This window comes from Rousettus aegyptiacus, unplaced genomic scaffold (genome assembly GCF_014176215.1).
Source record: "Rousettus aegyptiacus isolate mRouAeg1 unplaced genomic scaffold, mRouAeg1.p scaffold_m13_p_11, whole genome shotgun sequence".
In the NCBI taxonomy this organism is placed as follows: Eukaryota; Metazoa; Chordata; class Mammalia; order Chiroptera; family Pteropodidae; genus Rousettus; species Rousettus aegyptiacus.
In genome coordinates, this window is record NW_023416286.1 from 39,181,422 (window position 1) to 39,204,062 (window position 22,641).

The 22,641-nt window shown below is 38.6% G+C and overlaps 2 protein-coding genes and 1 non-coding gene across 3 annotated transcripts; 2 read left to right on the top strand and 1 right to left on the bottom strand.

Annotated features, from left to right (window-relative positions):
• The first annotated feature begins 327 nt into the window (after positions 1-327).
• Positions 328-9,919, top strand: MAK16 (MAK16 homolog). Its single transcript, XM_016131153.2, has 10 exons — positions 328-417; positions 2,078-2,127; positions 2,220-2,329; positions 2,430-2,494; positions 2,683-2,834; positions 3,539-3,593; positions 5,513-5,587; positions 6,310-6,423; positions 7,093-7,158; positions 7,318-9,919. Exons 1-10 carry the CDS (start codon positions 403-405, stop codon positions 7,510-7,512), a joined length of 897 nt encoding a protein of 298 aa, XP_015986639.1. The 5' UTR covers positions 328-402; the 3' UTR covers positions 7,513-9,919.
• On the bottom strand, positions 7,767-16,329 carry TTI2 (TELO2 interacting protein 2). Its single transcript, XM_016131152.2, has 7 exons — positions 15,221-16,329; positions 13,284-13,470; positions 12,643-12,735; positions 11,148-11,335; positions 10,927-11,070; positions 9,037-9,199; positions 7,767-8,136 (listed from the first exon to the last, which is right to left on the bottom strand). The coding sequence occupies exons 1-7, from the start codon at positions 15,862-15,864 to the stop codon at positions 8,032-8,034; spliced, it is 1,524 nt and encodes a 507-aa protein (XP_015986638.2). The 5' UTR covers positions 15,865-16,329; the 3' UTR covers positions 7,767-8,031.
• Positions 16,330-16,637: 308 nt separating this feature from the next.
• LOC118609488 lies at positions 16,638-16,742 on the top strand. The gene has a single exon (XR_004953462.1). It is a non-coding gene; the product is annotated as a small nucleolar RNA U13 (small nucleolar RNA).
• The last annotated feature ends 5,899 nt before the right edge of the window (positions 16,743-22,641 follow it).

Genomic DNA, 22,641 nt, shown 5'->3' on the forward strand with positions numbered 1-22,641 from the left:
GTACGCGCCTTTCCCAAGCCTAATGATAGGCAGAATGGAGGCCTGGAGAGCTGGGCAGTCACAAACTGCGCTTCGGACAAGGGCACGTCGGACGCTCTCGGGCTCTGCGCTCAGGGATTTGGTCAACTACTGCGCGGAGATGCACAGGAACGTTAACTCCGTTTGCAGTCCGGGTGAGCCCGGGACACGACCCACCCTGCGTGAGCGCGCGGTGATTGTCCCGACGCAGCGGCGGACGTACAGGTGCACGCGTAAGTTAGATCGCTAAGGGGCGCTCCGTGCAAGGCCAAGAAATCAGAACTCTCGCGATAGGTGAGACTAGGGTTACCGGAAGTGACATGCCGGAAGAAGCATGGCTGCTTTCCGGATTTGGCTAGAGACGCACGCTGTACCGCTGACACCATGCAGTCAGATGATGTGAGTCTCTTGCTGCGCTTGAACCCGGGGTTTATGGAGGGCGTCTCACCCGCTTTAGGCGACTCAGAATCTGCATACTTAGCTGGCCCAATTGCTTCCTATGGTTCCGGCAGCGAGACTTCCAGAGCCCTGATTTCAGGGCGTGGGGTTTTCACGTATCTGCCTTGGACCCCAAGCCCGCTGCCCCAGTGGGGTTAAGGAGCTAGACCACCAACACCTTAATCCACAGGGTTGGTGTATGTATCCAGTCCTTGGTGTCCTGCAGTAACGGATTTTGCGTATTGGCCTTGGGGACTTGGGAGGCGAGCAGGGGCCTGGGGTGCAATACCGCTAAGTTTAGAAATCAAACTTAAAGATCATCCATGTGCACATTTTCAATATGCTTTTCCTATGTTTAGGTTTTTCTTTATATTTGTTTCACCGTCTGCCTGAATTATAATTTTGGAAGCATCCTAGATTCATTCATTTATTCGTAGGAGAAATACGTAAGAGCTTATAGTGTGCCAGGCGTAGTAATAATTACTGGAAATTTGGTTGTCAGTAAGCTAGACAAAAGACCTCTGCTTTTTTGGAGCACGCTGGTGGGTGAGACAGTGAACAAGTGAACAAATAAAAACAATTGCGCTGTGTAATAATAGTACTATGAAAGACCAGAGGTGATGAGTAGAGAGTAATTAGAAGAGACAACTTCAGATAGGGCTGATCAGGGAAGGTGTCTCTAAATAGAAGACATTTGAGCTGAAATCTAAAGGATGAGAATGAACTCACTGAGGGACTGAGGGAAAAGCAAGCAATCCAGGAAGTAGGAACAGTAAAGTACAAAAATCTGGAGATAAGAGAGGACTATATTAAAGGAATCAAGGGAAGAGAGATGTAACAAAGTTGGATATGCTTGCCAAAGCAAAATCATGTAGTGTTTTCAGGAAGTGGTTTTAGGGATTTTAGTGGGAAATGCCATCTGATTTACATTTATGAAAAGTTCTCTAGTTGTGTGAAAGGTTTTAGAAGGAAAGAAAATGAAAGCAAGGAGATTATGATGAAAGTAGCTTCAACTAAGGTCGTGGTGGACATGAAAAGTGGATGAATTGAGATGTTTTATCAGTAAAATCGACACGACTTCGTGATGGGTTAAATGAAAAAGAAAAAAAATCAAGGATTTGGGGGCTTGAACAAATAGTTCAGTCGTGGTTTTATTTATGGAGATAGGGGAGGCTAGGGGAGGAACATGGAATTTTGAGAGGCGTGGAACTGAGAACTCCATTTGGACACATTAATGGGTATGATGCCTTTTAGAATCCACGTGGATGCTTTGGTTTTTCTTCAGATCGTATAAATCTTTCACCTTTTACTAAGGAATCCACGTAGAGATGTCAAGTAGGCACATGGGTATATATACAAGTCTGTTGCTCAGGAAAGAAGTCTGACCAGGAAATGACAATTTGGAAGTCATTAACTTACAGATGTTTAAAGCCAGTGGCCAGACTGAACTCCTACTTTTTTTTTCATTTCCTCTGCCCTTTTCCTACCATCCCCTGCCATACACATCCTATAAAAATGTTGTTCCATTCTTTTACATTTCTTTATGCTTTTCCTTTTCTTGGATTAATATGCCATCTGTTGGGTCAGAGCAATTGAAATGGGTTTATATTTTGTCTTGTAGGTTATCTGGGATACACTAGGAAACAAGCAATTTTGTTCCTTTAAAATAAGGTGAGTCTAGATTTACAACTTGGACAAAGTTTCCTTTAGTTGCTATCTTGGTAACCCAGCTTTTAATTCTTACTCCTTTCCTCCCATTCTAGAACTAAGACACAGAGCTTCTGCAGAAATGAATATAGCCTGACTGGATTGTGTAATCGGTCATCCTGTCCCCTGGCTAACAGTCAGTATGCCACTATCAAAGAAGAGAAAGGTAACTCCCCAGTTTTGGGTTCCATGGGAACTACTTAACAGCCTTTAAAAGGATGTTCTTTAGTCTCTCTAAATAATTTTAAATGTTATCTATTCTGCAGGACAGTGTTACTTGTATATGAAGGTTATAGAGCGAGCAGCTTTTCCTAGACGTCTCTGGGAACGGGTAAGACTCAGGACATAAAATTGCAATAACCATTGATCAAGAGCAAAAATGCCACATGCTTTTCTCTTTCTTGAACATATCTAGATGAAACTTTTGAAGCCATCCTCATTAGGTCTCATAGGTGGTGTTAACAGTGCAGGCCTACTTATTTACTCTTGTCCTTCAAGCGTCCTTTTTCTGCTTGATAGGTCCGGCTTCATAAAAACTATGAGAAAGCACTGGAGCAAATAGATGAAAATCTAATTTACTGGCCCCGTTTCATTCGACACAAATGTAAGCAGAGATTCACCAAAATCACCCAGTACCTAATTCGAATTCGAAAACTTACACTAAAGCGACAGTAAGTATTTAGATCATTTATTTTTAAACCTGTTTTTCCATGGATCATTTTATGAAACCTATAGTAATGCCTTCTATTCATTTCAACTTTGAGTAATTTTTTGTGATATAAGAAATAACTTTACATTAAAGTTGTGCCCTTTGTTTTGCAGAATTTTAAAAACAGTATAGTACAACTTGATTATCCCCTCCCTGTCTGAAAATCAGCTTCGGGAAATTTTATTTGTAACTCCCTCAGGGAATCTTAAAATTAGGGATTTGAAAATGACCTAAAAAATATTAGTAAACAGCAATGTAAGAATTTTACTCAGTTCAATGAAAACTAATTTTAAAAAGTGATATGAAAATCCACAGAATTGAGTACCTTCCTAAGGAGTTATAGGCCTTAATACTTCTTCATTGTGACCTGCAGAGAATACTAAAGATGTCAGTCTACAAAAAGTCCTTTTTCTCAGTTCCCTGAAACATTAATGTTAGCATAGTGAGTGCCCTTGGAAGTCTCAGAATGCCTAAAGAAAACAAAATGTCATATTAAAATATATGTAAAAATGCCTTTTTACAGCATTAAATATCTAGAAAATTTTAATATATAACCTTGCTGTATTGAACTGAACCCTACAAAATCAATTCTAATCCTTGTTATCTTTTCAGTTTTTAAAAAGAATGTATAGCACATGTACATGTAATGTGTTTTCTTTCCCATAGGAGGAAACTTGTTCCTTTAAGTAAAAAAGTGGAGCGGAGGGAAAAAAGAAGAGAGGTAACTTACTGTTCTGATATTCATAGTGTCTATATTTTTATTGAGGGTAGAGCTGTGTAGGTAGGGCACATGAGCAAGATTGTCACCACTGTCTATGTACTGTTCCAGCCCTGGATGATGGTTTACTAATGGATAAGAGTATTAGTTGCATAAGATAGCTGATATTGCATATCTTAAGATTGTATCTTTCAGGGCAGGTTAAAATATGGGTGTTGGGGGATATATGTAATGGAGAAACAGAAAAAAAAACACCTTAAATAGAGATCCACAACTCCTTTTTGGAAATTCTTGAGGTCAGGTGTTTCAGAATTCAGAATTTTGGTTTGTTTCTGATCTTACATCTTACATACTACCCTTAGTGTTTGAGCAAACCAAACACACTAGTAGTTCTGTAGTGAAATATAAGAATGTTCACTCTAGATGTAATTTTTAAACAATCTTTAAGAGTATCATGCCAGTTTGGGTCATATTAAACCACTAAATTGAGTTTTTGTTTTGTTTTTTAATTTTTGAAATTACTAGCAGGAATTGATTGAGATTATTTGTTCCTTAGAAGTGAACTAGTCAGCTTTGTTATGAAACTAATGAATAGCAATGGTAATATTGTGCTATCCATGGAAAATCTAGCCAGGAAATTCCAGCCTTTGTGCCAGAGAGCAGTCTATCTCTCTAGCTCACTGGTATCTCATTCAAGCTGAATTTTCTAATGCTTTTCAAGACCCAGGATTTCTCTTTTTCTGACAAGCTCAGATTTTCAGTCATTCTGGGTATTTGCTTTGCTTACCTCATTTCCAGCAGCAGACATTTACCTGATCGTTTATCATATCCTGTCAAGAAATAGCTTTAATAATCTTGATGCTTTTCTTTCCATTGATCATGTAGAGTTCTGTATCTCAAATCTAGTTTATTATTGGTTTCCAAACTTTTTTGGTCACTCACCCCATCAGTAAAATTTTTGAATGTATGCTCCCCAATATATCATTTATAAATATTGTTATGCATATGTACTTTCACTCTTAGGTATATTTTTATATAATAGTTTGTGATGGTCTGGTTCTTAGCTGAGTATAAATTTGCCCTTAAGGAGTCTCATAACTGATAGGTCAGACAATGCATTTAGAGAAATGCATTGTTGATTGTTCGCATGAAGTACTTGCTCTTTATTTTTCATTCTCCACCATTTATATAGAGGTTTTTATCCAGATCCAGTTAGTGAGGTTTCCTACATCTCAGTGGATCACCCTTGAGGTGTAAGCACCCACTTTAGAGAATAATATAGAACATCACAGTAGTCTTTTAACTGATCCATGTGCTCCAGTCTTCCTGCATTGTGATTGATCACACATACTGTTCTTCATTCTAACATAGCTTCCGTATGTACCACTTTAAAATCCTCTGATTTTCACTATCAATTAATGCACAGTCTTAGGCTAGAAAGGTAGATTGAGGTTAAATTTTTGTGTTTTGGCTGTGGGTGGTACAGGTCAATGTCATGTACCATTTCCTATGAGAGATCATTGAAGAGATTTTTTTGACTATTTTTCAATCACTTGGAAACTAACATGGTTTTAGAAAACAAATAAGTGAATCTCTTTTCCCTTTTCTGCTTAAGGGTTGCTAATTTTCTGAGACACTTAAATGTATGTAGACCTACCTGCTTTGTATATCAAAGGCTTTGTTAGAACTTGAATGCTATTTATAAAAACTGTAGGAGTTCTTTAAATTGAAAGGTTTAGTTTGAGAGATAAAGTTGGAAAGGTAAAGAAGAAATACATCTGGTTAGAGAGGCAGAAGCCCCAGTATTAGTGATGAGGGAAAAGTGATTATATGTTCTTTCCTATAAAAACTTGATAGTGTCTTCTACGAGCTAAAAAATGAGTACTAGTGAAATAAATGGATTTGCTCCTTTTCTCTTACAGGAAAAGGCATTAATAGCTGCTCAGCTGGACAATGCCATTGAAAAGGAATTGCTGGAGAGACTTAAACAAGATACGGTAAGAAAGCTAGGAGCTTTGGGGTACACATTTTATTTTTTAATTGGTAATATGCTAGGAAATGTGGGAATAGTGGAAAATGTGTTTTATTTTTAAAGATGCCAGAAAGATGTTCAACTTGGTTTTATTCCTGGAATATATATCATGTAGTCCTGGCTTCCTCAGTTTAGTTCAGTGATGCAAGCACATAAAATGCTTTGGTTTTATCCTTGATACTATAGTCATAAGAGATATTTTCCCTTTATTCCTTATTCCTATTCCCATATGTCACAATTCCAGGGCTTTGTATAAAAGCTGTACAGTTTTGATCTTCCTGCCTTTTATCCTCCTCTTTTAAGGTTCTTTGAAATGAACTTGTATTCTCTTTTTAAGATTTAGTGTATTTAGAGACAACATGGATAATTTTTTTTCATTATTCCTCCTCCGTCAGGAAAATTACATTTGTTCTAATCTGTGGGTTTTATAGACTATTAAGCTTTAATGATCTGCTTCTATCCTTCATAAAAGTTGTCAGTTTGGTATTAACCACTGATTATTTAAATAACAAAAAAATGGGCTTTTTAAAGACACTGCTGCCTATAGGCTTGAAAACAGTATAGAAATATTACTTATCAAATTAGGTATTCTCATTTTTCTGAGGAAAAAGCAATATGCTTGTCGGACAGTGAACTTTAAGTGTAAGACCCAAACACAGTTAAAGCCCATCTGTTTATGTTCTTCAGTATGGCGACATCTACAACTTCCCTATCCATGCCTTCGACAAGGCCCTGGAACAGCAGGAGGCAGAGAGTGACTCTTCTGATGCTGAGGAAAAAGATGATGAGGATGATGAAGAAGTAAGCCTTGTTTGTGTTTTTTGCTTTGTCAAGTAGAAATCTATAGGACTAGATCTATTTTAATGTAATTGAGAGACAGACATATTATTTTCAGTCCCCTAAACAAAAATAATTATTTGCCCATATTTTTCTATCATGAGATTAATTCGGGTCTAGTAGTGGCCACTTTGTTCTCTAAATTCAGCCAACAGACTGTGCATTGACAATTTTAATCTTGCTGATTAGCATTCTAAAATTTTTCTTGCAAGGTGACAAATGAAGAACCTTCCTTAGCTAATAGAGTATAACATTAAGGAACCTACTGAAATTTGCAGAGGGTTTGATCTTACTGTTAACATAAGAGAGGTACCTGAGTGATAGATAGTATGTTTAGGAAAAGGGCGGATTTAGGAAGTAGATACTTACTCACATGGTATACTCATAGGTACATTGGCATACTTTGCCTATTAAATTATTTTTTGATATTTGAAATTAATAGTTGACTATACAAATAATTGTTTATAAATCCTATATACTGATTTCAGAAGTATTAAACTTGGAAATAAGTTGGTTGCCTAGTAAATAGATTCTTACTGTTATTTATGCATGTATTTATCAAAGAATCAATCTAGATATTTAAGCTTAATTTTCATTATGTATTTTGAATCTAACATTTGTGTTTTATTTTAGGATGTAGGAAAAAGAGAGTTTGTGGAAGATGATGAAGTGGACGACAGTGACATAAGTGATTTTGAGGTGAGGCAAGATTTATAGGTAAATTGTGTGCTGGTCTTCAGATGGGGGGAAAGGAGGGGATTTCAAACACACAGAGACAGATAAATTCTCTAGTTTGTTCTAAATTGAAAGGACAGTGGAGTTGGGCAATGAATCTAGTGTCTTTTTCCCCCATATTAGGATATGGATAAATTGGATGCCAGCAGTGATGAAGATCAGGATGATAAATCCTCCAGTGAGGAAGAAGAAAAGGCCCTTGATGCCAAACACAAAGGCAAAATACCCTTGAAAGGACCTTTGCAGAGAAAACGAGCATATGTGGAGATAGAATACGAGCAGGAGACAGAGCCTGTGACCAAAGCCAAAACCACATGATTTCCCTTCAGGCATTTATAAACAGGACTGAACTTTTTGAGCCTCTTTTATACTCAACACATACATACCTCCAGTTTTTGCTCTTTATGTTGTATTTTACACAATATTTGTGTTTTTGATATTTAGGTCTCTTCTGTGGGGCAAGAAATCTGGGAGGGAGTGGAGGAAATCCTTAAGTTGTAAACAGAGTATTTTTATAGCTTTGGCATATGTAGTGAAGTGACAGCTTGAGCCCAAGAAGCTTAACAGATGAGTCTGTGGTTGCAAATATTTCCATATTTTAAATGCTACACAGTTTCCTTGGTGCCCCACCCCCGCTAACTTAATTTAGAAATGTCCAGACTTCAATTTTTTCTTGTTCTCTTTTCCCTACTTCTATGAGAGCAAAAGAAAAGAAGGAAAAGAATCTAAAATATAACGTTCAGTACAGAAATACTTTTTCCCTTAAATAATTCCATTTATACAAAAAATACATAATATATATATATGTAATACAAATATATATAAGTAATACAAATCTTAAGTTTCACCATAGGGAGTGCCTTCAGAAACGTGCTGCACTTTTCTGATACAGTTCACCACCTTGCTGTCTTCACAGCTTTGGAGAATTTTGGCCAGGAGACCCTGAAACATGAAATCAAACACACTTTGATTTTTTCCCCCCTTTTACCTTGGTTCTTCTTTCTTGGTGCCATGCTTAAGAATGGATGACACTAGAGACACTTCACAGAACAAGTATGACTGTATAAACTGTTGGCATGCTTGGAAATGTCCTGCTGGCTCATTTAATACCAGCCAAGATGAATTAGATTGGATCTAGGACTTGAAAACTGCCTGAGGTTAAAGAGCCAAGATGAAGTATTTAAATAACAAATAAAACAATAACAAACTACACTATCTCTAAATATTTTTAGGATATGAATTTCTTTTCATGCTGTCTTATATCCTTCAATTGAAGATTTCTCAATGAAATAATAAGGCAACTGTTTATTAAATATATATAAATACATAACTATTATATGCTGTGGCTTTCAGAAGTTAACTTTTGTGTAATATGAGACCAAAGAAAGAATTCCTATGTGAATAAATAAGAATATGGAAAAACACAGTAGTCCCTGAAAAATTGGAAACATTTCTGATATCTGAATTACTCTACCTATATTATTACTTCTTGGTGACTTATAGCCCATTATTTCATTTTCTTTTTTTTTTTTTTAATTCAATGACAGGAACAGAACTTAAATTTTACAAAATCTTGATCATGACCCTTTTGTCTATTCCCTGTCCTCATCCAAGAGACATTTGCTGTTCCTCTTTCCTTTTGGTCTGAATGATTCTGAATGCTTTAAAGAATAAGGTATTGCTCAAACACTACTGAAGGCTGGAGGGCTCCAGAGGTGGAGACCTGAACCCTCCATGTTAATTTACAGACTTGACCAGGCATGTGAACAGTAAATTATAATCATAGGAATTAAATAAGGACAGTGAGGCCTAAATGAAACCAAGTAGCAAACTGTCCCTTACCTTTACTTGACCTTGAGAACAGCGGTCCAGGAGAATCAGGCACTCTGTAGCCTCTTCTAACAAGGCTGTCTTAACAGTCTCAGGTGTAAGGTTTGGATCTCTTGCTACATCACATATCAGTTTCAAGAGAGCCTTCAATAAGACCACAAGTCTACAGGAAACTCTGGAATCAAGAAGAAAAACTATGTTTATACTCTAAATCAGATTATTAAACTGATAAACTTCAAAGGCCAACTAGAATAAAGCCCTCATTTCATAAATGAAGGAATTAAAGTCAAATGACTCAGACCACAGAGCTAGAACTACAGACTAGATTCCAGATTCTTCAAACCCTATTTTTTCCAAAAGCATACCATCCACATATACACACTGGCCTAAGAATACCTTGTGCCCCAACTGCAGCTTGGTTCTAGAAGGAAACAGCCCCTCCTGGAAAGAGAACTGGGATCTCCCCTTACCACGGGCCTATACTTGTGGCCAGAGAACAAGAGATGACCCACAGTCCTTTAAATTTTAGGCAGTCTTAGGCCTAGATGTGAAAAATAAAATGAGGGCAATAAGCTTGGCTTCAGGAACTTGTGTTAATTTGAATTTTCTGTCATTTAATTCCAGATACTGGATTATCAGTTAAGCCCAGCCTATTCTACTTATTAGCCTTTCTAAAAGGTTTTATCTTGATTAAAAAAAAAAAAGTTCTGGGAATGGATACTGGTGATGGTTGCACAAAATTGTGAATATACTTAATGCTACTGAACTGTATAAAACAGCAAATTTTACATTTTTTTTTTACTGCAATAAAAACTAAAAAGCCTAATGTAAGCTGAAATGTAATTTAACTTGTAGTGTGAACATATGCATAATAAACCACATTTCTGGACAGAAATATGACTAGAAGAAAAGTTTGCATCCTTTACCTTCATCTAAATAAGCAGTTTCCTATAATCTGTGTATTGCTCAGCCCTTCACTTGCCATCATTCAATATATAATTTGTTGTTTCCCAGGCCCCACCCCTCCACACATACTTGACATCCATTTCTAACTTCTTATTTGCTTATCAGTCTCCTACTTGGAATCTTGGTCTCTGCTCTCTAAAGGCCTGGTAGTATTAATCTGATTCAGTTTCATTCATCCATCTACTCAATTCTAGTCCACTCATTCTTCAAATATTTGTGTACTTAATACCAGGTACTAAGTAAACTTTGGTATGCTCAGTGTACCACAGTGGTCTTCCATCCTCCTAGAGCTTATCATTCAGAAGGGGAGATGTACATTATGTAAACAAATGCAAACAGTTACAAATGTAACTAAGGGAAGGCTTTTTGAGTACATTGTAAGGAAGTAAGAGAATGGTTCAGAATAGATATGTGTGTTGTTGAGGCACTGGACTCTAACTGAATTGCCATTCCATGCAAGAAAGCTTTTTGTTGACTCCCATGTTTAGGTTCCAGTTTATTGTTCCTGACAGCAACCTCAAGCCAAAGTTGGAATGCTTCCTGAGCAGGCATATCCTAAATTAGTACTTTCCTGATCACTGCCCTTGGAGGTGTTCGACAATGTGATATAAAGTGCTCTTGTCTCAACTGGATTTAAAAACATTAGGGTGAACAAAGTTAGGCATGTCTTTATTGTAGCACTTCTAAATGGCCTTTTAAAATTTAATGTGCATTATAAATTTAGAGAGATGTACACCTGAAGCAACAATGGGTGTAATTTATCTTTTAAATGCCATTTTCTCAGTTCAAAATCCAAAAGGTATGTAAAAATGGGAGGTATTCAAATATATGGCATGTACTTAATTTCTGTACTGCATGTGCATCTAGGCTAGTTCTGAAGAGAAAATTGGCTGAGTTTTGCCCCTCTTAGCACACCTGTCTACTTGGATGTTATACCTGGGCCAAGTATACTGCATGAGAAGTTTTAGGGTTTCCAATATCTTCAATCTAGCCTCTTCCTCTGGTCCATCATAAACCTCCAGATAACCAAGGATGACTCGCTCAAGCCTCTTCAAGTGCCGGACAGTTAGGATCCCCAACCTACAAACAAAAGAGAAAATATGACATCAAAGAGATAAGTCTGGGAGTACGGCCAGACCAGCATCCCAGGCACTCACCTCTTCACGAAAGCTGGTAGGTTTCTTGCATAAGTCCTGCGTAAGAGAAGGCGGTGCTCTGGCTCCATGTGGGTAAGGATCAGCTGCAGTACCTCATCACAGTGTGTGGTGGGTCGGGCTGCATCTCCCTTCCAGTGCAGGGCTTTCTCCATGATGGGGAATAAATCCAGCAGACACAGGAGCACAGCCTAGGAGAAAGCATCCACTTGAATTCACAGATGTTTCTAGCATCTTTATTAATCTATTCCTGGGATAGGAATACATGTCATAGAATTCTATAATATACTAGTAATAATGCATTAAGTGCATATTACTTTACATTTTCAAACTTTTTTTTACATTATCTCCATTTTACAATCTCAGATAATATTGTCGCAGGATTGTTCTTTGGTAAGCTATAAAATGGTAAGAAAGGCAGAGCTAAGACTTAAACCCAAATTTTAGGAGTCTGGGTCTATTGTCACTAAACCACTAAGTCTAAATGATACTTACATGTACTTAAAATAAACACGCTCCTAAATAGAATCTAAGATGGTACTCAGTTGTGTCCAATTTGACCACCCTATCTGAAGTTTCAGTGTCTACACAATTCCTTCTAGCTCTCCTAGGATTCTTGGTTTTTCTCTTGGTTTTTCAGTTTTTGTTTTTGTTTTTTAAACCATCTCAGGAACCCTAATCTTTCTGGCTGCGAGTACCTGGATTCTTGATATCTAAAATAACATTTAAAAAAGAAAGGTGGCAGGGTTAGGGTTAAGAGGGTGGGTAGACATAAATTAAGAAACAAGGTTATTTCTACCTCTTAATTTAATATCATTTGTTTTTTTCTGTTTTGAAAATGTTCTTCCCCCTCCTAAGAAACTCCTATTCATCCTTTGTAAGCAAAAATCACCGCCTTCTGGAATGTTCCTAAAACCATCAACCTAGTTAGTTGCCTATTGCTGAATACCAACTGCACTTTGTACAAATCTCTTTTAATAGTTTTATCATTCTGTATTATAGTCATATGTATAAATTTCATATATTTCATATATGTCTCCCAAAGGGTTTCTTAAAGCCAGAAGCCCTGATTCATTCACTCTTGGAACCTACACTGGTTACTGGCAGACAGTAGGTACTCAAAAACTACTGAAAGAATAATGACAATAAAATATCCAACATACAAGGAGTTTCAAGTGTGTAGTAACATAAAACAGTGCAGGAAAAACAACATTTAAATTAATAAATATAGCACTTTTTCAGACATAAAGCTACCCCCAAGTGATATATAATTGACCCGGATGAAGACAAAACACTGGCTTTTTTGTGGAGACTCAGGAATGCGGATGCCTGCCTAGTACTGAGATATTTTCATTAGTCATTGCTACCTCCATATTTTCAACTTGGCAATGGCCTTTAGTATCAGCTTCACTTACCAACTATTCTTATTCACATAATGCCACCTCCTACTCAAATATGAGAACTCAGACTCACAGTTATGAATAAATCTTACAATTACCTGAATGAGGTGGTGCTCTGGTGTATACAGGTGGTTGAAAAGGGCATGGTATAGGACCTGGGCCCTGTTATACTGGAGCAAATCAGCAGCTGGCTGCAATCAGACAAAGTACCCAATTAAAAGAGAAGTTTTTCAAGGTTGGCAAAACGTTAATAATTTTTGAAATTGGATTATGTGTGCATAGGGTTCATGATACCAATCTCTACTTCTGTGGATATTTTAAAGGTGCATAATACACAGTTAACATAATAAGTGTAGTAATACACAGTTACCAAAAAAAAAAAAAAAAAAGAGTAATAGCTTGCACATATGGGCATAATCCCTTTGACTTTTTTGTTCCTTGAAAGTCAACTGTTAATAACTCAAGGTCTGGTTATTCAGTTTGACGATGACCCATGTCGTATGTCCATGAAAATGGTCCATGTTTCTTATATATATATATATTATCCACGAGATACAAACTCTACTAGGTTGGCAGAGGAAAAATATAGAGAGAAAAGATACAAATAAGTGAATTCAGTCACATAACATTAATAAATAATGTAAACATAGGCAACAATAAAATGGTGGTATCATGAACGAGGACCAACCATGACTCAGTCTGTTTGATCAATACAGATGCCAGAGTGGAGGCTGCTTACCACATTAAGCACAATGTGATGGAGACAGTCTACACCCAGGATTTTGTTCTCAGATTGATAGTCATCTGAGATGAGCAATGAAGGGGGAAGTATCCTTTCTAGATGTTGAGTCAGCCAGGGTCGAGTGACCTGCTGCAGAGTCCATGAGAAAACATGTTTGGTGGCAGGGTTATTCTTCCAGGATTCCCTAAATGGAAATATGAGACCACATTAAATAAAGTGACATGACATTAACGAGCAAAGAAAATTACCCAGTTCAAGAGAATATTTTCTTGTCCTTGAGAACTACAACCCTCATAAAGTAACTGTTAATATTATATGTTTTAAGAGCTAGTTCGTGATAACTCATAGAATTTACACTAAATGCATTTAACAATCACCCAGGGCTCTAGGTCTAAAGCTTATCCAATGAGAGCCATTTATAACCATAACTATGTAAAAAAACCTGAAGTGATGGTTTTTACAATGAAGATGTGTTGAGAAGGGAGAGAGGAATAAAGGAAATATTATATTATTATTATTATTATTATTCTAAGGGAGTAAATGAATATTTAACAATTTACAGCTTATAAAGTGAATTTACACACATTACTCAACTAATCTTCAAAATAACTATGCAACAGGTAATATTATCTTTATATTATAAATAATGAAACAGATTCAAAGAGGTTGTGTGATTTGGTCCTACTAAGAAGTGACAAAAAGCAGCACCATATGCCTCAAAACTAAGCCTTTTAACTCCTCCACATTCCTGGTAAAATAACAGTTATGTACACATTTTTTTTCTCATTACCACACTGTTACAGAATCCTTGCAGGACATTTGGTACTATCCAAAACATGGATAGAGACAACTGGTCCATACCAAAAGTCCTTGAAATTTAGTCCTGTCCAAAATATCCCTGAGCATATTTGATCCATGCTGAACAGTCCTTGACATTTGGTCTTGTCAAAAACGTCCACACTTAGGAAACATCCCTGGGCTCAAATAGCCTATAATATTTATTTATACTTTCAGTTTATAGGATTAATACAGAAAATACTAAGTTTTACTGGTCCAATAATTATATTGTGGCTGTATTGCCAATAACCCTTTTTCACTTGGTAGCCTAGCAGCAGTCCCTAACCTTTTCGGCACCAGGGACGGCACCAGGGACGGCACCAGGGACCAGTGCTCCTATGAGAGTCTAAATGCCTGACGATCTGAGGTGGAGCTGACGTGGTGCTGCTAGCGCTGGGGAGCAGGTGCAAACACAGATGAAGCTTCGCTCGCTCACCTGCCACCCAAATCCTGCTGTGCAGCCCAGTTCCTAACAGGGTTGGGGACCCCTGGTCTTGTTAGTCATGGCTCATGGGGTTAGGTAGATGGGCTGGGATGGACCAAATATCTTCATGGATGTTTTGGACAGGACCAAATTTCAAGGAAATTTTGGTGTGTGTGTGTCATCAGATGTCCGCTAATCACAAATACTTACAAAGTAGCAAGTGGAAACACAAAAAAATACTTTAGCTAACGCCAATCTAAAGCTTTTTTTTTATCCCAAACATGGCTTCCATATCGAATCACTATCCTTATCTACTACCGATGAGTTTCAATATCCCTAAGTTTAAATTCAAAGCAAAAGTTAAATCCTCATCAAATCCCCATCTCCAACTAATAAAGTCTAAGTAAATGGGACAGAGCTTCCAATTTCGAGGGCAGTTGTCATGTGGACTTAAAACAACACTAGAAAATGGAGTCGGAAGACCTGAATGCTAATGTCGAATTTGCCACTATCTAGTTGTCATTTATAGCAAATCATAACCTTTCTGGGCCTTAAGAGATCTGCTATTTCAACACCTGTATCTCACCGTGAAGAATCTAAGGTTTCCTTGAGCTCTAATAGTCTAAAACAGGCTGAAGCTCGAGTTGGTGGCCCTTTCCACAGGAGTACTCACTTATTCAAATCAGGCTTGAGAAGCCCCATTATTAGAGTAAACCTCCCTTTTTCATCTTCATTTTCTCCATGAAGGAATCCTGCCACAGAACCACACTCAGTAACTTGAAGCAGTAAGGTGAGAACCTCTCCAGCAACGTCCTGAGATCGTGGGCTGGTCCATGGTTGCTTCAAGCTGTGCGTGACGGCAAAAATATAGATGGGTCCTGCCAAGCGAGGTAGGCCTGTCTTCCATGCAGGGCAAACCAAGGAACACTTGGCAGCCTCAACTTTCCTCAATAACTTAAGAAATAGTAATCCAGCTGCTGCCGCTTTCTCGGGCACTGAAGAGTGACCATCACTTCTACCTTCCTGTTCCTTGGGTGGGGCTGCATACTTCTCCAGGGCTTTGGCCACCTGCCCCATCATCTCGGGCATTCCGTGGAGCGATGTGCCACTCCCCTCAAACAATTTATCACATTCTGTGGCTTCTATGAGAGCACCGAGGTCCTGAAGAGCCACATCTCTGGCCTTGCCCCGTCTGGACTCCTGGCCGGTAAGACGGTGCAAGATCTGGGTGAAGGCCTGTCCGAGGGCAGAAGGCCACTCTCCAGGCAAGGAAGAGCCCTCTCGCGGTGGAAAATCCTGAGAGCTGTCGTGCTCCATTCCTCAGACTGCAGCAGTAACGGGCTGGTCTCCCCCAGAGGACGAGGATGAAGGCGGGAGGAGATTCGCTAATAAGGTAAGGAATGATCACCTCCGGAGGCTGGTGTTCTCCCAAAGAACAGAACTAAAACCAAATAAAAACGCGAGATATCTTGGAGGAGAGAGGGCGAGTTTAACCTGCATAAGAGTAAAGTGTGTGTAAGGAAAAGATACAGGAAAGAGAAAGACACCTCTTTGGCAGTAACGGAATCTCAGACTCTCAGCAATGAAGTGGAGAAATTACTCTTGCCTTCTGAAGACTCAAGAAAAGACAGACGTATGCACGGACGGACGGACGGACGGACGGACAGAAGGAAAAGGAAGCCCTAAAAGAGTTGTTACCCAAACACGGTAACCTATACATACAGCCCTTCCCGCACATCTGTGCATGTCAGGATTCCGACTACCTAACGTTGTTGCCGCAAAGCGCAAAGCTAGCTTCCGCCAATACTGTAGCAACTATTCGTCATTTCACGACCTACTGTCGTAAAGCAAGAAAGAGCCAGGTTTCTCAAAAGGGAGAAAAATTTGCATGGAGTGTGATCTGCTCGCAAATTTTGTTTATCTTCACTCACTAAGCTAGAAAAAAGAGGAACGTCACGGAATATCAGTGATATTTTAAAAATATACTGGGTATAATGCGTCAAAATGGAATATATATGAAATTTATCTGTCACCCTTCCTGAAAAGTTAGTGTGCCGTACTTAAGAATCCTTAACCGCCGCAGTGTCCCGATCCTTTTGTAGTTCATAAGTGTGATGATTGGGTGTTCATACTGTTGTGTGAGATGTGCCACCCTCAAACCTTGTTACGACATCTGGCACATGACCCATCTGACGTGAACTTTGAGGATCCTTTTAATCTCTCAATTCCTGGAAAAACCTATTTTTGTTTTTCTTTAGTTAATAATTACGTAGAACATCGGGCACCTTTCTTCCTATGTGGGTGTGGGCTGCGACTTCTCGGTTTCGGTTTTCAGGTGTGTTTTTGGTTTACCTTGTTCTGTGTAGCTTCTTCAAGTGTGAAGCCGTAGGCTCTTAAGGAACCTCCGCTAGTGTCAGATCCGGAGTCGGAAACGTGTCGGGTACCGACGCCGGCCCAGCCCTGTGCGCGCGGGCAGCCGCGGGCGGTGCTGGAGCTGGGCGGCAGGCGGCGCCTTTAGCCAGCCCGAGAGCGAGTGCTGCGAAAGCTGCGCCCTGCAAGTCTTTGGTTCGGTTTCCACTGCAGAGGGGGGGCCCGACCCTGTGCGACCCCTTTGTCCTAGCCCGTCTCATTGCTTATCCCCCTCGCTGCGGGTTCCCTGAGGGTGGAGTTGTGACCCACAGGGGCCAGAAACAGTACCTGGTTATCCTCGGGAGTTCGTGGGTGACTTCATACAGCTTCCACCGTGTCGTGGGAGCCCGGGGAAGCAAACTTCATTTGTGCCAAGGCATGGGCCGGAGCACAGAGAGATGGGCGTCGGACACTGCAAGGGGTCGGAGAGCCATTTCCGCAGCTTCTTGGAGAGAGACCCCGGGGACGCGGGGGAAACTCTACTCTTGGTAGCCGCCCCTCAGACGTGCGCTGCTGGACGCGTCGGCAAAGCCTCCGCCATGCATCCAGCAGGTCGCCTCCTGCCTTCGGGATTCCTTTGGCCTCCGAACCCCCAGGAATCCAGAGAAAGCCCTGCGGAGTGTTCCGGTGTATGTATAGAGGGTGAGATGTGAAGAGAAGGTTCTTCCCAGGGAGTGGTTATGGTGTGGGAGAGACTTATAGTGCTGTAGTCTCCGTCTTGGAGAGGACACTGCTTGCAAGGATCATCTACGATTCCTTCCTTGCTCACTCGCTGTGGGACCTTGGGCAAAAGTTCGGTAACCTCTCTGTGCCTTAATATCTTTAAAAATAAATTACTGGTAATAATAGTTCCTAGTTAATAGGCTTGATATGAGAAATAAAGGAGTTAATATCTACGTAAACTGCTTAGAGCAATCTCTGATCAGTGGTAAGTTCGATACAGGTGTTAGCCCTTATTGTTAAACCACAGCTTCTGTATTAAATGACATTTTCTCTTTTTAGGGGAATTTTGTGGTTGCCACCTTCCTACCTCTTTCATTTGACCTAGCCTTCCAATTGGTGGCACTCATAATTTTCTAAGCAATGTCAAACATCGATAAAAATCATGTCCTCCTAAGGGGATTCTCATACTAAGGTCTGGGTGGTAGCAAGATGCCAGTCCACGGACAGTTATTGTATGCCTCCTGTGTGGGAGCCTGTCTTCCCTGTTTCACAAGCCTTTTGTGCTAAGTGGATCCAAGATCTCACTCCCTTATGAGCAAAGTACTTGTATTGTACAGTTCTCCCCCTCTACATTCTCAGTTGCTTGAGGCCAGAGACCATGACTTTATCTCTGGTGCCTGGCACAATTTAGTCATTCAATAAATGTTTGTTGAACCCACATGTCCATCCACAGAGGTTCGGCTGAATGACCACAATACCTCCATACAATACAGTTCTGTGCAACTCTACAAAGGATCGAAGACCATTTCTGTGGATGGCCATTGTACCTATTGAGTGAAAAAAGCAGGGCAGAGACCCTGTATATGGTACCTTTCTTCTAAGAAGGATATGTGCATTTACTTACATTTTAGAGAAGCAATGGAAGTATAAGTTACAAACTAATAAATATGGCATTTTATCATGTCAGAAAGCAAGGTAGCTATCGAGTACTACTAAAAGTATATCAAAAGAACCCAAGAGCAAAGATGAAGGGGCACTTTTTGGCCAAAGATGGAACAATGTGGACTTAAAAAAGAATAATGACTAATTGAGACATGTCAAAATATACAAATCCATGAGTTCATAGTAATACTTTTTTAAAAAAATCCATCATTCACCCTTGGATCATCTAAGGAACCAATTATTTTGAAAACTGGTAAGTATGAGGAAATAGTCAAGCATTTATTCTGCTATTTTTTCAGGGGACCCAGATAGTTTGTAAGAGTATTCACAACTTCAAATGAAGCACTAAGAGTAGGTGACAATCATCCATGGCTATTAAAATTATGAGGTGGAATGTTGATGGGAAACTTTATGATGGCTGGATGGAACTAAGGAAAACTGAACCCAATGATTTAACATCACTAAAAGTGAGGTTCTGTGAACCTCCTGATACAATGTAATAGGAAATACACACCATATATGAAATGTTCTTGCACAAAAATTGACCCTAAACGTAATCGGACTTCTAGATCTAATTACCAAATGGCAGGAAATATGGAGGACAAAGAAACAGATTAAAAGATATCAAGACACTATAATCAGCTAAGTTAAGGATGTGGTAAATTCCAAACTTATCAAGTGTCTTCAATAAATAGCATGAAAGAAATGGAGTAGAGGGAGAACTGATATCGACTCAAAGTTTTTAAAGACACCTCAATTGAAAGCAGTGTTGGATCTCATTTTCAATAAATTGTGAAAAGATGTATTTAAAACAATTGGGGAAATCTGAACCTAGATTCGTAATTAGGGTGTTTATACAATTTGTCATCTAAACAGAGTGTTTTGAGAGTCAAAGACAACAAAATGGTTATGCTAATACAGAGGTGTAAACTGGGTCTGTTCCAGACATTTGATTACCCTGGTACCACACAACTTCGTGGAATTATAGTTAATTTGATAATGTTATTATGTTTATGGGGTATTTCAGGGGTACAACATAATGATACAATAAATGTATATATTGTGAAATGATCACCACAGTAAATCTAGTTAATAAACATTATCACACAGTTACAAATATTTGTGTGTGATGAGAACTTTTAAAATCTACTCTCTTAGCAAATTTCAAATATGTAATACCATGTTAACTATAGGCACCATGCTGTACATTATATACTCAGGATGTATTTTATAACTGGAAATTTGTACCTTTTGACTACCCATTTTGCCTACTCCCCACTACTTCCCTTCACCCATTTTGCCCACCCCCCACCTCCTGCCTCTGCCAACCACTAATCTGTCCTCTATATGAGTTTGCTTTTATAAAAATGTTTTTAAAGCTATTTGTTAGAAAAACAACTCTCGAACATTTTAGTCTCAGAATCTTTTACACTCTTAAAAATGATTGAATCATACTCACGAGGATGGCTAAAATAAAGAACACAAAATAAATTTTGACAGGAATGTGGAGGCATTGGAATGCTTATACATTGCTGGTAATTCAATGCAAAATGGTGCAGCTACTGTGGGAAATAGTTTGAAGGTTTCTCAAAAAGTTAAACATAGAGAATTAAACATATGACCCAGTTATTCTATTCCTAGGGTTATAGCCAAGAGAACTAAAAACCATGTATTTATACAAAAACTTGGACACAGATGTTCATAACAGCATTATTCATAATAGCCCGTAGTGGAAACAACATACAAATCTGTCAACTGATGAATAGATAAAGAAAATGTGGTATATAGGTACAATGGACTGTTACTCATCCATAAAAAGGAATAAGGTTCTGAAATATGCTACAATATGGATGAACATAAAGACACGCGAAATGAAATGTTAGACGCAGAAGATTTCATTATATGAAATGTCCAAAATAGACAAATTAGCAGAGTCAGAAGTAGATTAGTCGTCAGTGCATGTGGACAAAGGAGAATTGAGAGTGACAGCTAAAGAGTATAGGCTTTCCTTTTAGAATGATATGAATGTTCTGGCATTATATTACTGCATTATACACTTTAAAATTATGAATCCTACAGTATGTCAAATCTCAATTTAAAAACTAGTTAAGAAAGCATTGAAGATCCCAAAGAGCTTTGCTTTATGTGAGATAGATATTTAGATAGATTTTTTTCTACATTGGAAATAAAAACTAACAAACTTTTATATATTCATGTAATTCTTTTAAAAATAGCAAACAACTCATTACGTGTTAAGTACTTATTTTTATGAAAAATAACTATATTTTCCAAGACAAAAAATAGAGGAAAGTGGCATTGTTTTATATATTTGTAAAAATTTGCATCTCTTATTTCTGGTTTAGTAGGGGACAGACAGCTGGATTCTCAGATCTGCTGTAGCATTCAATCTGTGTTGGAAAACTCCATTTTACATTCATGAGTAAGTGAGAGCAAAAAAGACAAGCAATATATTAATATTATTATAAAACTAGTTTCGACCTGGCAGACCTCCTCATAGGGTCTTGGAATCCCTTGGGGATTTCCAGCTCACACTTTGAGAATTGCTATTAGAAATATACATGAGTATTAACAATTGACATGAAATCTGGGATTCACTTTAAATTACTCCATGGGAGGAGTGGTGGGAAGGAGTAATGGAGAAATGGATGAGAAAAGATTATCAACATGCTGACAGTGTTGAAACCGGGTAGCGGATCACGGGTGTTCTTTATATTGCTCTTTCTATTTTAGTGCAAGCCTGAAACATTCAAAAATAACAGATCATTGTTATTTCTCTTATTTTTAATCAATGCTGGTTTAACTAAGCGAAAGACCTTGACGTAGTTAGTAGGAGAGAAAACCAAATTAGAGATTGGATATATAAATGCAAAGATGAATTCGATACAGTTTCCGTCTTCAGTAGGTTTTCATCTACTGGAGGACACAGTGATAGGTAGTTGTGGGAAAGAGTTATAAGGTAGGCATCTGAGAAATAATCTGTCACTTTTAATGAGTGCCAGGCACTCTGCTCAAGGGCTTAAATACGTTTCCTACTCACAGCTACCCTCTCAGGCTGGCCTCATTATCTCTATACTGCACTTGAGGAAACTAAAGTTCTGAGAAGTTAAGGAACTTGCCCAAGATTTCATAGCAGAAAATGATAAAGCTGCAAATATTAAAGCTAGACTCTTAGACTCTCAAAACCTCTGCTCTTCTCTCTACTTTTCCTTTCTCATCTCTCCAGGTACACAATCCCAGAATGTCACTCTCACTGTGTAACTGGTGAATGCCCCACCTCCACAGGGCACAGGCAGTAACCTAGAGGAGCCCACAGTTTTTAGAATTAATAGTACCATCAACTGGATTAGTATTTACACTGTACTGTCCCCTCATTCAATCTACACAATTTAAATTCAGAGAGGAGGCGTTTTATCCAGGTTCATCTTCCTCTCCTTGACTTTCTTTGCCTCCAGTTTTCAGAAAGCAATCAGACATCTCTTAAAAGAACAAATGAATTTGGTGGCAGCTGTACTCCTGAGACTTTATTAAACGTGAATAACCATATGTAAGGATAAGGACCCCTAAGAGACAAGTAGGTTCATTGTATCATTGTTCATAGGGCAAAAACCTGAAAATAAAGTGAAGCTCTTCAATAGCACACCAACACTGGGGAATTTTCCAGCCATTTATTAAAAGAATGAAGTGGAGCTAAACCAGAAGGTTAGGAGGGCTTTCCACAAGGTGTTGTTCATTGGTGAATGTGAGATGCAAGACATGCTATGATCCGTTTATAAGACAATGCTTCAAAAATAAACGCCTGTATATGCAGATACATACACACGTGCAGATCTAAGAATACCTGAGTAAGGAGAAAATATGGGAGGGTACATCACAGGTTCTCAGCAGAGATGACCTCGAGTGGTGCCGATGTGGGGAAAAGGAGGAGAATGAGATGGAGGAACCAAGCAAAACAAAAATGGAAGGAAAAAAGTGACCTTTTTTTTTTTACAAAGCAAAAATGTGATTGTATATAAGCACTTATGTAAAATTATATATAAGTGTGGTTATGTATAAAGAGAT

Excerpts from the sequence above, each read along its gene's own strand:
- MAK16 (XM_016131153.2), top strand. Across the intron at positions 3,594-5,512 it reads GGAGGGAAAAAAGAAGAGAG|GAAAAGGCATTAATAGCTGC; the intron begins GTAACTTACTGT and ends TTTCTCTTACAG. Across the intron at positions 7,159-7,317 it reads GTGACATAAGTGATTTTGAG|GATATGGATAAATTGGATGC; the intron begins GTGAGGCAAGAT and ends CCCCCATATTAG.
- TTI2 (XM_016131152.2), bottom strand. The coding sequence starts at position 15,864 with ATGGAGCACGACAGCTCTCAGGATTTTCCACCGCGAGAGGGCTCTTCC. Across the intron at positions 12,736-13,283 it reads ATCACATTGTGCTTAATGTG|CCAGCTGCTGATTTGCTCCA; the intron begins GTAAGCAGCCTC and ends GTCTGATTGCAG. Across the intron at positions 11,336-12,642 it reads CAGAGCACCACCTCATTCAG|GCTGTGCTCCTGTGTCTGCT; the intron begins GTAATTGTAAGA and ends GCTTTCTCCTAG.